At 52.8% G+C, this 14,864-nt stretch overlaps 4 protein-coding genes across 4 annotated transcripts; 2 read left to right on the top strand and 2 right to left on the bottom strand.

Moving 5' to 3' along the window:
• Positions 1-1,437: 1,437 nt before the first annotated feature.
• On the top strand, positions 1,438-2,289 carry J4E93_010598 (uncharacterized protein; the record flags this gene model as incomplete). Its single annotated transcript, XM_049348476.1, has 2 exons — positions 1,438-1,759; positions 1,832-2,289. 2 exons carry the CDS (start codon positions 1,438-1,440, stop codon positions 2,287-2,289), a joined length of 780 nt encoding a protein of 259 aa, XP_049194313.1.
• Positions 2,290-2,701: 412 nt separating this feature from the next.
• J4E93_010597 (uncharacterized protein) lies at positions 2,702-4,175 on the top strand (the record flags this gene model as incomplete). Its single annotated transcript, XM_049348475.1, has 2 exons — positions 2,702-2,822; positions 2,878-4,175. 2 exons carry the CDS (start codon positions 2,702-2,704, stop codon positions 4,173-4,175), a joined length of 1,419 nt encoding a protein of 472 aa, XP_049194312.1.
• Positions 4,176-5,424: 1,249 nt separating this feature from the next.
• J4E93_010596 (uncharacterized protein) lies at positions 5,425-6,852 on the bottom strand (the record flags this gene model as incomplete). Its single annotated transcript, XM_049348474.1, has 3 exons — positions 5,425-5,822; positions 5,873-6,676; positions 6,729-6,852. 3 exons carry the CDS (start codon positions 6,850-6,852, stop codon positions 5,425-5,427), a joined length of 1,326 nt encoding a protein of 441 aa, XP_049194311.1.
• A 6,110-nt stretch (positions 6,853-12,962) lies between these two features.
• Positions 12,963-14,347, bottom strand: J4E93_010595 (uncharacterized protein; the record flags this gene model as incomplete). Its single annotated transcript, XM_049348473.1, has 2 exons — positions 12,963-13,835; positions 14,045-14,347. The coding sequence occupies 2 exons, from the start codon at positions 14,345-14,347 to the stop codon at positions 12,963-12,965; spliced, it is 1,176 nt and encodes a 391-aa protein (XP_049194310.1).
• Positions 14,348-14,864: the final 517 nt, after the last annotated feature.

Below are 14,864 nucleotides of genomic sequence, written 5' to 3'. Positions count from 1 at the left end.
AAGTCCCTCCAACTGCCCCACGACTAACCCGCAAGTCCTGATACGAGCATGAATCACGCGTGAACTCCATGCTAAACAACTCGCGAAGCCGTCTACGGGACGACATATTCCAATGCCAGTATGTATAGACCAATCCAGAGGTCCTCTTTCTTCCGATCGAGGTTACACAGCAGATGAACAAGCATGCATGTTGTGACACTCTACTGCCTTCGGATGATTTCAATACTCCGATATAGTGCTCGGTTGGCGGCGCATGACGACGTGTTGGTTGGCAATACATTTAATATGGCTGTTTAGATTTATCGGACGAGAATGGCTTTGGCTCGCTTGTCGATAATGGCAGATCATGTTTGCCGATGCATCCTTGCAGCAGCGTCGCTACACGAGGCTTTGAGTTGAACGATCATCATGTACAATGCCGTTGCTGCCTTGCATGCAATACATTAGCCGAGGATTGTTGTGCTGGCGATCTGCTGGCCACAGACACTGCCCGAATTATCAGGCAGCAGCTTTGCAGCTTCAATACATCATGCAGCTCAATTGTTGCAGTGTCCTCCAAGGGAAGTCCTGCTTAAATTCTCGTGGAGTCGACCCTCGCCAACACTTCAATACTGGAGTAGAGTTAAGCTTAATGCTCAGACCTGGGGTCAGGTCAGGCTGGAGTAGACGCAGTGGTATCAAGGTTAACCCTTTGGATACTAGGCGATCGGTATGCCTACTAGGTAGATCTTTTGTCGTGATTGTAGAGAAGTGTAGCGACTAGAAAGCGACGATGGACAAGCCAGCGGCATGTTTACTGGGTCGATGAAGATTGGCCTGCGTACTCAGAGACTGGCAGCTGCGACCTGCACCAGCCTATCATGGTTAGCGTCTTGGCATTGTGATCCGTCAGGTCATTGACATTCCACGCTCGACACAACTCCAGTAGCTATGATGATGCGCATTCGTTCATTCTCTCCGGTATTGGGATATCGTCATTCCATTGGCTATCCGATGATCTGTATTCGTTTCGAAGTGACGCGTGAGGACGGCATTGATGCAGTTGCGGGCCGATAGGACTCCGATAAATACGTGTATGAAACTCAAGGCACCGGCATTTCTATGCTGTTGATTCGCGACTTGCTATCAAGGCTTCGCATGTGCCTGTGGAAAGCGCGATGCTGCGTACGCGATGGCTGTATACGAACTCCACCCCGCTGCTTTGCGTTAGAATCAGCATAGCCCAACGCCCGAATCTGAGATGCACCACTCACAGCGAGTCTCATCGAGACAGGCGAGCCACCCCATGCTGGAGCTTCGTGACGGCCTTTTGCCAGCCCCGAGTAGCTTCAATACAGGATTGTGTACGCGGTTCTCTCCTCGCCTTTGCACATAAGTTATTAAAGACGCCTCCTCATCTAAATACTCAATAGCATCCAGAGGAAGTCAGAATACAACATGGCTCCCACAAAGGACGACTGCGACTGCCCAAATCCAATCCTGTGGGAATTCCCGGCGCCAGGCAACCAGGATCTGATGCCTAGCAAGCACTCTCAAAGCTCCAGTTTCGAGATCGAGCAGTACCTTGAGGCTTCCGCTCACGTCCCACCTACTTCGGGCTTTGGTACCGTCCCCGTGTACATCAACGACCTTGTCAAGCTTACCTGGCCTTCGGACTTCAATGTTCCGGCTGCCAGTCACCGGAACCTGTACTGCAAGCCCTGTGAACAGGACAATAACTATAACACAAATCAGAAAGAGTTTGATTGGGAGTCTTGTTGTAAGTCTGTTCCATAGTATAGCCCGAATTGCCGAACGAGATATTTCCGAGGTCGTGTGTATGACAAGACAGATCTGACGGTTACGCTAGACGAGAAACCGGGGTATGGCGGGATATGGTCCACCAGCTTCGACGTGATGGGATCAGGCATGGCTAAAGTTCCAATCAAATTCAGCTTTACGCCTGAGGCGGATACCATGGTCTGCGCCTTGGGTTTTCCTGGCATGCTGGAAGGAGGCCTCTCGCAGGCCTTCCCCGTCATCAACAAGCAGCCACCATCAGACAGAGGACGGCATTTATTCACAGAAGATGACCCTGAAGGTGTGCCGTGGAAGGATGATGCGACAGCGCCATTGCGAATGCACCACATTGTTGGCATCGTGTCAGCGGTTGCGCTTTGCATGGCGTTTCTCGTCCGATTGTTCTGGCAGAAGAGGAAGCAGAGGAAAGCGTCGCAGGCTCTGATGGCTCAAGCTGAGAGCGGTCGCCTTATGGACGGTAGCAAGACGAGATATGCCGATGATATGTAGGCTGTCAGATGTCAACTAAGCGGGGTCGTCATGCGTCCAACACGCTGGGGGCCATAGCTGTAGCCATAGTAGCGATATACGAAACATGAGGATTCAACTCTTCTCCCTATGGCATAGCTTCTTTAAATATACAGCTATTGCTCGGCGTGGGTGGAGATGTCGAGCAGTAGGCTAAAATTAGTGGTGCAGGTGTGGGGTGGGCTAGCTGCGGGAGACGGCAAGCGGAGCGTCCCAATCCAGACCGGCCGGCGTCGCGACTTCCAGTTGACGTGAACAACGCAGCTGAACTCCGCAAACAACTGTCATTCCATTCTGGCCCGCTTTGTTGGTAGCGTAGCGCCCACAGTATTATCCTTCTGTTCTCTTTTTTCCCCTCGCATTTAGGCAAAAGTCTCAGAGGTGGACGCGTAGAATGGCGTCCCCTATGCTTGAGAGTCGCATCGAACCGCACAAGAAGGCGCACTTCAGTCTGCACATCAGCGACCGCATAACAGGCAGCGACGACGCGCCAGGGGAGTTTAGCAGCGTCAAATGTGAGTCTTGCCTGCAATGTTCCTGTCCTTGTCCGCTTTCTAATCCAGAGGGTAGACAACCACAAGCCCCCACAAACATCCGACTCGCGCTCGGCAACGCTTACTTCGCCCTCGTCGACCGGCCTATACAATCTCCGCATCGACGACACGAACAGCTCGGGCGACAAGGACATCTTCACATTCACAGGGCAGAAGTCACAACCCAAGAAGTCATACGTCCTCGTATTCGATCCCGCCAGCCAGCAGGCCACGCTCGAGCCGCTGTCCAGCAGCTACACCTTCAACCTCGCGACCAAGAACGGCAAGGACGTCTCGTCACAACACGCCAAGATATATCCCAAGAAACTCAAGGGTGACGCAGAGAGCAAAGATGGCGAGGAGGATCTCTTCGGCGAGGCGGCGGCTGACGACGAGGGAGGGGACCCTGATGCAGACAACCCCTACGACTTCCGACACTTCTTGAGCAAGGAGAAGGAGAAACGGGGCGACGAGTCCGAATACAAATACGCGTCTTCGCCAGACTACCGCACAGGCACAGGCAGCGCCGTCAATACACCTCAGTTCGGGGCCCGCGCCTCTGCGACTGCTGCTCCAGCGCGGAAGGCTGCCGCTATACCAGCGCCCAAGAAGCGCAAGACAGCGGCCACGAACCCCATGGTAAAGCCCAAGAAGACGCAAGCCACACCAGCCGTCCGCCTCCAGCGCACCGCAACCGACACAACACCAAAGCCCAAAGCCAAGCCCGCAGCACCGCCAGCGTCAAGAATCAAATCCTCCGAGGTCATACAATCCTCTGACGAATCCGACGGCGAAGCAGCTTCCTCACCAGCACATCCATCGCCACCTCGCCAACAGCATCAGCAACACCACGAGTCCGACGACGACGACGATGCAGAGGGCGAGTCGGACGATGACGGTGGCCTCGAGATCGAAGTGCCCGATGCACGACCACGACACAACAAGGGCGCAATGGCATCTCTCGGCTCAAATCTTAATGCAGGTTACCTCCGCTCCCCCTCCAACGGCCCGATATCCCTCGCCAGCGCCGCCAACAGCGATGGTGAAGGCTCGCCGAACCCCCGCCGCAGTCGCAACGCTCAAGACGAGATCGACTTTGGTGATCTGGGCGGTGACAATGCAGAAGGTGAGGATGATGATGAGGACGATTACAACAGGGACATTGAACCTATGGACATTGGCCCACCTGCGCGACAGGAGACCGCGGGCCATGATCGCAAGTCTAGCATGGCTGGTGAAGCGGCAGCAGCGGATGACGACGAGGACGATCTCGAAGAGCTTATGAGAAGAGGTTTGATGGGCGGGGACAGCAGTGAAGAGAGTGAGGAGGAGTGAACACATTATCATTATGGTTCGCCATATGTCTACTTGATGGACTGTCTTCCTGCTCCATCGCATGCACGAGGACGACTATGCTTGGTCGTGATAACTGGACGATCAGATCGCTATGCCTGCGCGATCTTCCACGCCGTTTCTGGGAGCCTCCCGCACGATGGGCGACTCCGAAGTTGAGTAAACCATCGTTTCGACCGGCGTAGGCTGCGATACCACTTCCGCGGTCTTCACAGGATGTCGATGCTCGATCTCCCGATACTGCTGTACAAGATTGAAGGGAGCGCATATAGCACACCACAGGTCCTTCCCCCGATTGCCTTTGAGTCCGTATCTCTCCCGAAGGCGCCCTCGATTCCGGAAAGGCAGCAAGATGCATAAGAAGCACATAGACCCACAACATGACAGACAGCAACATCCCCAACACTATATGTCTCTGGTCAGCGTGTGCCCAACACCACGGAGGGGGTGGCTTGCCTTTCTGTTGCAAGACGCCGTCCAACAATCATACCCTTCCATATCTCCTTCATGGATCTCTTGGTACCGGATCTTGCCGTACAGAACCCATGGACAGCAGCATGCGAGCCAGCCTGTACAAACCCATTAGCAGAAATCCGTACTGCAGGAACAAGTCTCGTACCTGTGCTAGCCGGAATACAGCAATCGCGCCCCCTCTGGTTCCACTCTGCCATAGTAGTGTCGTGCTTAGGCTATTGCGCTGGTGAGGATATCGAGAGGTTGATAGTAGAGCGATACATCTACACTGACGAAGAATATAAAGCTTCTATGACTCAGTCCTGTCCTTGCACCTCGTTGATGACTGGAATATTGTGCGACGTTGCTGTGTTGGTCTGCTTTGTCACAAAGTCTGAGCGCTGGATGTGCTCGATTAGTGCCAAAATCGATGAGGAAAAGGGTCCAGTTAACTCGAAAGTGCTATCCTTATGGCTGTACGGAGGACGGTCAAATACTAGCAGTAGCATTCTTGTCAAACGGTTCATAATTGCAATTTCTCACAGTAATGTGGGAATGGGTGGTGAACGGTCATGGATCTGTGTAAGTGTAACATCGAGATAGCTTCTCGTATTCTATTACTCTAATCCTACATGCAAAGCTGGACCAATGATCTTTTAGTCCAAATATATACTCGAATCATTAAACATGGTCTGCCGTGAAGTCTTCATCAAAGCCTACAAAAGTCGTAGACGCGTGACATGGCGGTTAGGTACCGAAATTGCGACGCTCATCGCACTCATAGCCAGGCAAAGACGGCCATGACACCCGCGAGCAGCGCACCCATTCCCTTGAGCTCTTTGCCCAGAGAATCCGCCGCAGCACCGGTGGAAGGGGGCGCAGATGTCTCGGCGCTGTCAGATCCAGTTCCTGAAGAGCCGGACTCCTCTGCGCCAGAGCCTCCAGTCGCCGTTGCGCTGAAGCTGCCAGACGTAGGGGTACCGTTGAAGTCGTGCTTCTGGCCAAGTGTGGGCAGGGGCGACGTGGGGTTGACCTCCCAGACCGAGGTGGTGAAGTCGGGGCAGACGACAGGCGAGTTTGTGGGGTTGTAGTCCGCCGCCTTCACACCGGTTGGGTTCAACGTAGCCCACACAGCAGAGAGGTTGGGGAAATCGGGTTCCACTGGGGTAGGTTTTCCTGTGTGCTGTTAGTCAAGATGTCTGGGAGGTGTAGGGTGCACGACATACCTGAGCGAGGGAAACCATCCGGTGCCTGAGCAGGGTCAACCTTGGGACCATAGCTAATGAGACCGTAGTCGTTCATCTCCTCGATCCATTCGTAGATAATGCTGCCAGACCAGACGTCGGCCATCTCTCCGAAAAGGGCTTCTTGGTCCTTGAAATCGCGTGGCCTAGCTGTGTTGCACCCAGTCTCCGACATGAAGATAGGGATGTGCAGATCCTCAGAGTTCTTCTCGAGCTGATCATAGCCAGACTGTTGGTAGGAGCTCTGTCCGCACCAAGAGTAGGCGTTGAGACTGAAGAAGTCGAGACGCTCAGACGCATTGTCGCCGCAAGCGAGGTAGTTCTGCAGCATAGGGCGGAGACTGGCAATGTCGGCAGCAGAGTATCCTATTGGTATGCTGCGGTAGCCCTTCTCGTCGCGGTAGGCCTTCATGTCGCGGGCGGCGGCCTTGATGTAGGGCGAGGTGACGGAGCCGTTTGCGGTGGTAATGGCCTCGTTTCCAATGAAGAAGCCAGCAGTGTTGTCGTACTGGTGGAACTCGTCCATGACCTTGGCGAAAGCATCACGCTGGTCGGTCTCCCAGCGAGGAGTGTTCTGCTCGACCTGTGTGTCGAAGGTATCGAGATCGACCCAGATGTAGATTCCAGCATCTGCGAATGTCTTCATGCATTCGGTGTGGTCGGAGTCAGGGTCGACGTGGTAGACACGGATCGAGTTGGCACCGATGGTCTTCATGAGCGCAGAGTCGAGACCACATTGCGTCGCATCGATGAGTGGGTCGTCGGGAACGAGTTGGTACGCGATACCTGGACGCAAGTGTCAGTGTGCGTCCTGATGAAGTCTTATCGTCGGACATACCCTTGACGTAGAACTGGTTGCCCTCGCTGGTGAAGAACTTGGAGCCCTTGACTTCAATGGTAGGAATAGCCGACGCGACAGCGCTCAAGCCCGCCAACAGGCTGAGCGATACCAATTGGACCATCTTGCAGTGTATCGACGAAGTAGTTCGCTTGTGATGTGGCGCGGTTGCAAGAGAAAATGCGTCGCGATGGCTGCAAGCAAATATCAGGCAAACGCACTAGCTCGCCACAAGTGCACAGTGAACGGCAGTGGCGTCGACTAGGAACGAACGAACGACTGTACAGCGCAGAAAGGAAGCGCAAACGGGCGTGAAGGCAAAGACCAGCGACAACGAGAGTGAAATAGCTGAGAGAAGAAACAAAACGAAGAACTTCTCGCGTCTCGACAAACAAACCAGCGAACCAAGCTACTATCGCTCCTTCCAATCTCCATGCTGGCCGCTTGCCGCAAATGCATCCCGCCTTCCCTAAGCGGCGCCAGTAGCAGGGCACAAACGGCAACGAGGCCCATCATGACAGTGATAGAGGACAGGCGCCGTGGGTGCTGGTGGAGACGTGCGCCCGTGCAGCCGATGATCGTCTGAGCGTGCCATTGGTTGGGACGCGTTAAGCCTGTTGGCGTGCAGCCTTGATGCAGCTAAGACGCGCAGAACAGGAAATCACGGTTGCTTGGTGCCCTTAGCGCGGATAGCCGATGTGGAACCGGCTACGGATAGACAGCCGAAACACCAGAATGCACCCGCCCGGGATGTGACAGCTGCGGTTAATTTATGTGGCACAGAGCCAGGAGGAGTTTGGCCTTTGCGACGGGTCGATACTATTATTGTTCCCAATAATACTGCCGCCGCAGTCTGCCTTCTTGTAGAGGTTGTGCTCGAGTTTGTGAGCGTAATCACCGATAATTCAGAGGATATTTCGGTACTCCCGAAAGAAAGCAACACCAACGGACATTCGTATCAGAGCAGCGATTAGATTACCAGGTTCAAACACCAGCGTATCGACATATATAGACCTGGCATATCCACCTCCGTTTCAGCCTTTGTCGACCAAATACCGTCACCTGCTACACTCCAGCAAGAGCTTGCAAAAGTCTGTCAAATTTCCACTCTGAAAAGCTTGGCGTTTCGCAGTCGCTCCCCGTACAGATACAAGATGAATGGTATCAGGAAGAAGGCAATAGAGATGAAACCAAGAAGTGAGTTACCCTAGCCTAGGCCTAATGTATTATACAACTTTATCTTAACCTAGCAACACTAGCATCTAACACAGCATCTACATAACTCTTATTATTACTGCCTAGTAGAGAGACGCTACAACTAGACCTAGTATCTACGTTGCGCTCCTTATTACTATTTGTTACTAGAACATAGCCAGGGCCTAAACGAATGCGACGTTGCTGTTTTGAGTCTTCTCACTGTTGTGTTGCGTGGCTGACAAGTCAGACATGCTACTGAGGAGTTGGTAACGCAAACCTCAAAGTCGTCGGTTAAGCTGTGCCTACGTATAGTGGTCTACATCGGTGATTTGAAAGCCAACTTCGCACATGTCCGCGGTGACGGACGTGCTGCTTCTCTCTGCGACTCGAGCGCGCTGAAGCAGGAAGTCTGGAGCACTTTCACTCTTTTACGGTTGGCGCACCCGCCTTCACGCTAGTGTAAGCTTCCTCTCGTGCAGACATTGACACTCTTGCTCCCATACTCTACTCCAACAACTCTTGTTCTTTGCGCGTTCACCAACCCAACCCTTGCACTCGCAACAATCGTAATACCAGAGATGTCGGGCAACCCCAAGGCCACATCGACCACCCTTCATTTGTGGACTCTCGATCCTGTCATTCGCGAGCTTCAGTCATGTCCAGCTGCTCGTGCAGCAGAGTTCGCAGATCTCATAATCCCTGGCCGTATCAGTCTCCTCAGTGTTGAGAATGGCAACGCTGTCCAGAGTTCTGCGACTGTTTATGGTGCCTCCAAAGTCACTGACATTCCGGAATTGACACTGTACGAAACAGGCGCCGGTTGGCCACACCCGCGCTCACTGAAAAAGATTCTGGAGAAGCACCAGTCTTGGGTCGACGAAGCGCAATTGTATCCGCCTAGACCCGCTCCCCTTTCTCTTCGTTTCTTAGAAAGTGACGCGAGTCGGGAGAGTATAGCTCGAACGCTTGTGGAATACCTAGACGATCAACACTATGCCGCATACGCGACGACGCTCACATTCCGATCGCCTGTAATAGACCGTTGTCTCAGACTTTTCCAGGGCGAGAATGAGACTTCGAGTACGCTCACCCGGTCATCCATCGACACCACTTCGATCATGTCCTGTGGTGCTCTTCTTCCCGTTGAGGCGTCAGCCCTCATGAGCACCAGTACCATACATGTCATGACCGGTGTGCGCGTGTACATCGTGTATCCGCCCACGCCACATAATCTGACGACCCTGCACGAGTATCTCAAAGCTCTTGCCGGAGACGTCGCGCCAAACTACACAAGTGTATGCCGTGAGTTGGAAAACGGGGTTGCCTTCGTTCAGCGTGCCGGCCAGGCTGTGACTATACCACCATGTTGTCCAACGGTGGTGTTCGCAACTAAGACCAGTGCCGCTGTCACCGTCCGTTCTCGGTGCGTGGAAGACTTGCCATTGCGTCTGGAGCATCTTGATATCCTGATGGCTCAGATCGTATCAATACAGCTCATATGTCGGCAAACACCAGAGGAATCATTGGAATACCACACCACACAGCTGTACAAGGACGTGACGACCGTTCTTAGAGCGCTGGAGCCGAGTGCTACCAACCGTGCGTTGCTCTTAGCCTTGGGCACTGTGTGGGAAGGGGAATATTCTCGTTTCCGTGGTCTTGTGGAATTACATGTTGAAAAGGCGCTGAAAGAGCATATTCGCCGGAATATTCCAAGAGTGTGGAGCCTAGCTGTGCAGAACCAAGGCTTCCGGCATTGCCCTGTCTGCAACGTGAGCATCGAAGGTCAGGGCATGGTGTTTCTCACTCATTTCCAAACGGAGCACTGGGGTGTTGGCGAATACACTCACCCAGGCCAGGATGAGTTGATGTCTGTAGCAGATGAGGGTCCACAACAGCTCACTGGAGATGGCGACATGTTAGACGACGGCGACCACGCTGGTTCTCGTCTAACCGCCGGGTGAGGTGAGCCGATCACTATCCTCCAGTTCCGATGTTGATGAACTCTATATTTCCGATGGACTGATGTTATAAACTGAAAGTACGATGCCGCTGTTTGGGGACATGAACCGGATCGCGGCCCAGGTCGCTCCGGACAAATTGGAGGCAGCGATGCAGATAGCTCCACAGAGAGCGTCAATAAATTTGCGCAAGGTTGCTCGTCCATCGGGGCGATCTCAGAGTACGTGACTACAGGATGTCTGACGAAGTCGAGTTCCAGAGATGAGATGCTGGTGTGAAGGCGGAAGCGGAAGACTTCCGCATTAGCCCGGACTAGCTTAGCGCTAGCGAATGACGTATGCAAGCACCCTGGAACCACTGAAGTTGTCTGCTACCTAAATTGAGCGCATTTCCCAACCTTCTTTTCCCCTCATCGTTCGATAACTTTACGGACTTTAGTGTAACAAAATTATTGAAGATTAGGTTTGTAAGTGGGTATTATGTACGAAACAAAAGACTTTTCACGGTACACTCAACCGCCACATATTCACAAGTCTGACCCGATCTAAGTCCAGCCCGATTCTATATCCAAGCCGTAACATCCCATTCAGAGAATTAAGTATTCGACACAGACACAGCTTCCGTCGACCTTCCCCGATAGTACCTTCCAGTCTTCTCGTCAAGGCCGGACGGCCTGTGGAGATATCACCTTCTCCAAGGATACGTCATGTCATTTCCTCGTCCCGGATATGCTGAGGCTGATATGGTCAACCGTTAGGTGTGCCAGACTTAGGATGGCCGGCATCTTCTAAAGCATGAGCGCTGCTCACAGGTCTCTAGCGGTACATTCCGTGCGAGCACCCCCGTGGTCCAGAGAAAGAGACCGGTGTTTCGTACAAGTATGGCGAAGAGAGGGTCGGAAGACGCGATGATCGCCGTTTCGGTGAGTTTGCTGATCGTGAAGCTGCTGATAAAGTGCTGGAAGATGATGATGACGAAGATGCAGAGCGCGTTGAGTCCAACGAAGAGCGTGGAGAGACGTCTGTCAATTGGAAAGGTGTCGTGTTGGACATGTCAGACAGTTCGAGACCATCTTCTGGATCCTGTGGATGCCGGCTGGATCGCGATTCGTTTTTGCGGAATATTTGGGGTAGTTGCAGAAGTTCTGAGAATTGGAACATGATTGCTGATGCATTCCTACGTTTGCGGACAACAAGCCGCCTTTTCAAGAGCAGAAATCACGTCGTAGGACAGCGATATCAAGGAAAAGACTTCGTATCGCAGGCTAGCGTTAGAGAAAAGACAGTTAACGAAAGCGGTAACATCTCCAGCTCTAGTCTTTGGAAATCTCTCCAGATCCTCTCCAAGATTCTGTTCCTGCCAGTCCTTGTGCACGCAACGACGGTGTTTTGCGCTGGATATCCCGCTTCCGTTGGACGTGTGACGTTGTGTCATGTAGCAAGCCGGCGGCAGCTACGTAGGCTATTCGGCTCAGGTCGCACGACAGAAGGGTTTTCCTGGGGAAATAGCATTTGCGCCAAACATATTGCCTCTTGCGACTTTTTACTAGCAAGATTGAGACGGGCTGGACCTACTACAATTACGCCACTAAGAGTCGTTGGGGATATCGGGAAAAGCTCTAATTTGGTGAAGCTTCCAAGGAGTAGGAAAGGTATGCGGCGCGTCGAGCAACATGAAGCGACGAAGATCACGGAAGTCTGTTCTCTGCCAGGTCCCGCTCATGACATCGGCATACCGCATCTCATTGTAGGCATGATACCGTTACCCACGTGGTATCAGTCAGGGTAGAGACCGCGGCAGCTTTCCACTACCCCCAGCGGGCCGATCAAGATTGCTCAACTCAACCGGAACAGTGCACACGAAGCGGAGGACTACCCCATAAGGAACTATTAGACGCATTTCTCGATCCCGACGGAATGTTCTAATCGAGCAATAGCGATGATTGTCGCGATTTTGTTCGATCGAGCAGCCGTAGCTACGATCGCTGCTATGTCTATACTCTCGGTAGACTACGATGAGCCTTCCGCTGGGCGATGAAGCAACGTACGCTATGATAAGTCGCCATGCCCTCAACGATTTAGGCGACAGTAGCAAAGCTTGGACATACAACGAGTCGTACGAACTGTGTGTGGGGTTCGCGGCGCTATGAACCTTCTTGCAGAGATGATTGGCACATCTGTGTTCCCACAAGATATCGAAAGCGACGCCACTGTTGCTAGTCTCAGCATCGTATACCTTTCCATCAAGAAACTTCGTCGAACATCGTGGCAATATGACGTGATGCGGATGGGTAAGGCCCGACCATGGAAAGCTCCGCAGTAGTATGCTACCGTTTCATGAAAGTGTCCAGTCGACGGCATGCTCTTTTTTGAAGCTACATCATAGTGCAACCCGTACACCACACCCGCGGCAGCCGCTATGGCTCTCGAGTCCCCCCTTCCCCGCTGAACGCTCCCGTCACTAGACCAGGTCGTCGGGATATGACTCGCCCAAACCGTCGCACGCAAGGGTTGCAGACGGGAAACTCACTACTTCGCCCCTAAGAACTCCGCATCGATTAGGCGATGGCATCAACAATCTTGAACGGCTGCTGGATCGAAGACCCTTCCCCATACGAATCAATACGCGGTGTCACCTTCGAACTATCGACGTGACACTGTATACAACCTAGCCTGTCCATGGTATGAGCGTAGAGACCAGGACACATGCCCCTAAGTCAGCGTCCCCAAAATCCACCCACCTCCATCTGCAAGAACATAAAATGACGTAGAACACACCGAAACCCTCCCCCACTACGAGCCGGTTGGTCACATGTGCAACCACTGATTGGACAGAAGATTCAGAAGAATGATGTGCTAGTAATATTCCCCTTCTCCTCGTTGGAAGACACGGGAGAAAGCAAGAAATGAAACGCAGAAAGCAATCGCTAATATGTATGAGGGATCTACGATCCGTGAATATTCCTCCAAACTGTACTTTTCCGCATCGCTCCCAGCGCGTTACCTTCCCTACTTCCTGTAAGTCCACATCGCCATCGATGTTCGTCAGCTTCGCGGCAGCGCACGAATGTTGTGTTCAAACGTAATTTTCGTTCTGCTCTTTGACGTGAATGGGTTTCTTGTCCTCATCCACTTCCATGTTCCCGGAGACATCGGTGCTAGAGGCTTCCTGGCTCTCGGACTTGATGCTGTCATGCCCGTCCATCTCCATCTTGACAAGCGCTCGCAAGCTGACCATAGACTCAATGATCTGCAGTGCAGTCCTATGGTTGATCTGCCCCTTAACGTGCTGCCATAGTTCTGTATCAAGATACCCAGCAAGGGCATCGATGACGAGGCCCTTCAGGTCCTTGGGCGCGTTCTCGTCCTTCATGGCGTGTTGGAAGACGACCTCGATGATATCGTCAGCGGCGGGCTTTGTACCGTAGCCTAGCAGGGTTTGGAAAGGAACTCCATCGGCATCGGCGCGCTCGATGCTGGCGTTAGTGGCGCTGAATAGCGCTGTGTGGCATTCAGTGGCGAGCACCCCAACGCCAATCTGTTGAGCTAGCTTCATCACAGCGTATGTCTGTTCTGTCTCCATCAACGGAAACTTCCTCTGGTACATCCACTCCATCAGCGCTCGAACCGTCGACTCTTCAACATCGGGGAGTATGATGCGGTGCTGAGCAGCAGCTTTGAGAGGATCTTTCTCAGCATAGCGGATCTCGGCTTTGTTGATGGCGTGAAGTCGGGCGAAGAGCAGCGAGGCTACAGCGTGTACGGCCTGGGGCTTGAGATTCTCCAAACGGCTTGCTAGAGGCATGTCCACTGCTGACTTCGGTACCACCTTCTTGACGTTCTTGGCGTGGGTTTCTCCTGCTACTGCGTCCATGATTACGCTTTTGACGCCTTTGGAATATCCGAACAGAGGATAGTTGTCGTATGCCTTCATGATCAGAGGTTTGGCCTATGGGATGTTAGAGTTTGACTATCAAAAGCGGAAGTCATGCAAGGAAGAGAACTGAACAGGCCTGTAGCCTATGTGCGAACAACCATCACCAAATGAGGAGATGTATCGTCAACGTAGGCTTATGGAGCTCAGCTCTTCCTTTGAACGCCTCAGAAGGGCCGCTGCTGCTTGTGTGTCTACACCTGGGGTATACTGACAAGACATACCTGCTTATCCAAGAGACCGGTTTCGAACTCCTTCGGAGTGACCTCGGGGAATACGTATTGGGCCAGCTCATCGCGGACCTTATCGGCTTTCTCGTAGTGGATCATGGTGGACTTCGCCTTTTCGAAAAGATTGCTGAGTTGCTTGCTGTGGCAGCAAATCATCTCTTTGTGGAAGATAATCTTGGTCGCGAGGTCCGGTCCGCATTCGATGTTGATAGGCGTTCGCATGAGCATTTGGGGCGGGGTGATATCGATGAGATCTGGAACGTGCGGAATCTCAATGAAGTCGTCGCTATTATTCATCGTGGGTGGATGCATGGAGACAGCTGATCGTTCGGAACTGGTGGCAGTATCAATCGAGGCGCGCGACGGTGTTGCTGGAGGAGTAGTAGCCTTGGAGTGATCCATCCTGATATCAAAGGTACTTGCAGCTGGTGATCGTCTGCGTGCGAGAAGTGGATAGTTGAGAAGGTAGGAGAGATGGAGGGAGAAGAGATACCTAACAGTGTTTTATATGCTGGGTGCAGGTACTCGTGGTCACCGTCTCTCACCTCAAAGTAAAAGAGCCCAAGCCAAGGGTCCACCCGCAGCGGGCCTGAGATAGCAGTCACTTCGACATCACCAGGGACGGCAATCTACCAACAAGACAGTAGTGTAGAGGTGGACGGTGTCACTGACTGCTGCGTGGATGATGAAGATGATCAAGATGGGTAATGTTCAATTCTAAAAGTGGTAGCCTGCCGCAGCAGTGTCGTGACATGGTATCGATGTATACTCCGAATCACCGCCAACTCCATCCCATGCTGTGATCAATCATGCA

This window comes from Alternaria ventricosa (assembly GCF_023758065.1).
Source record: "Alternaria ventricosa strain BMP 2768 chromosome Unknown scaffold_33, whole genome shotgun sequence".
NCBI lineage: Eukaryota > Fungi > Ascomycota > Dothideomycetes > Pleosporales > Pleosporaceae > Alternaria > Alternaria ventricosa.
This window is presented reverse-complemented; position numbering and strand designations above follow the sequence as displayed.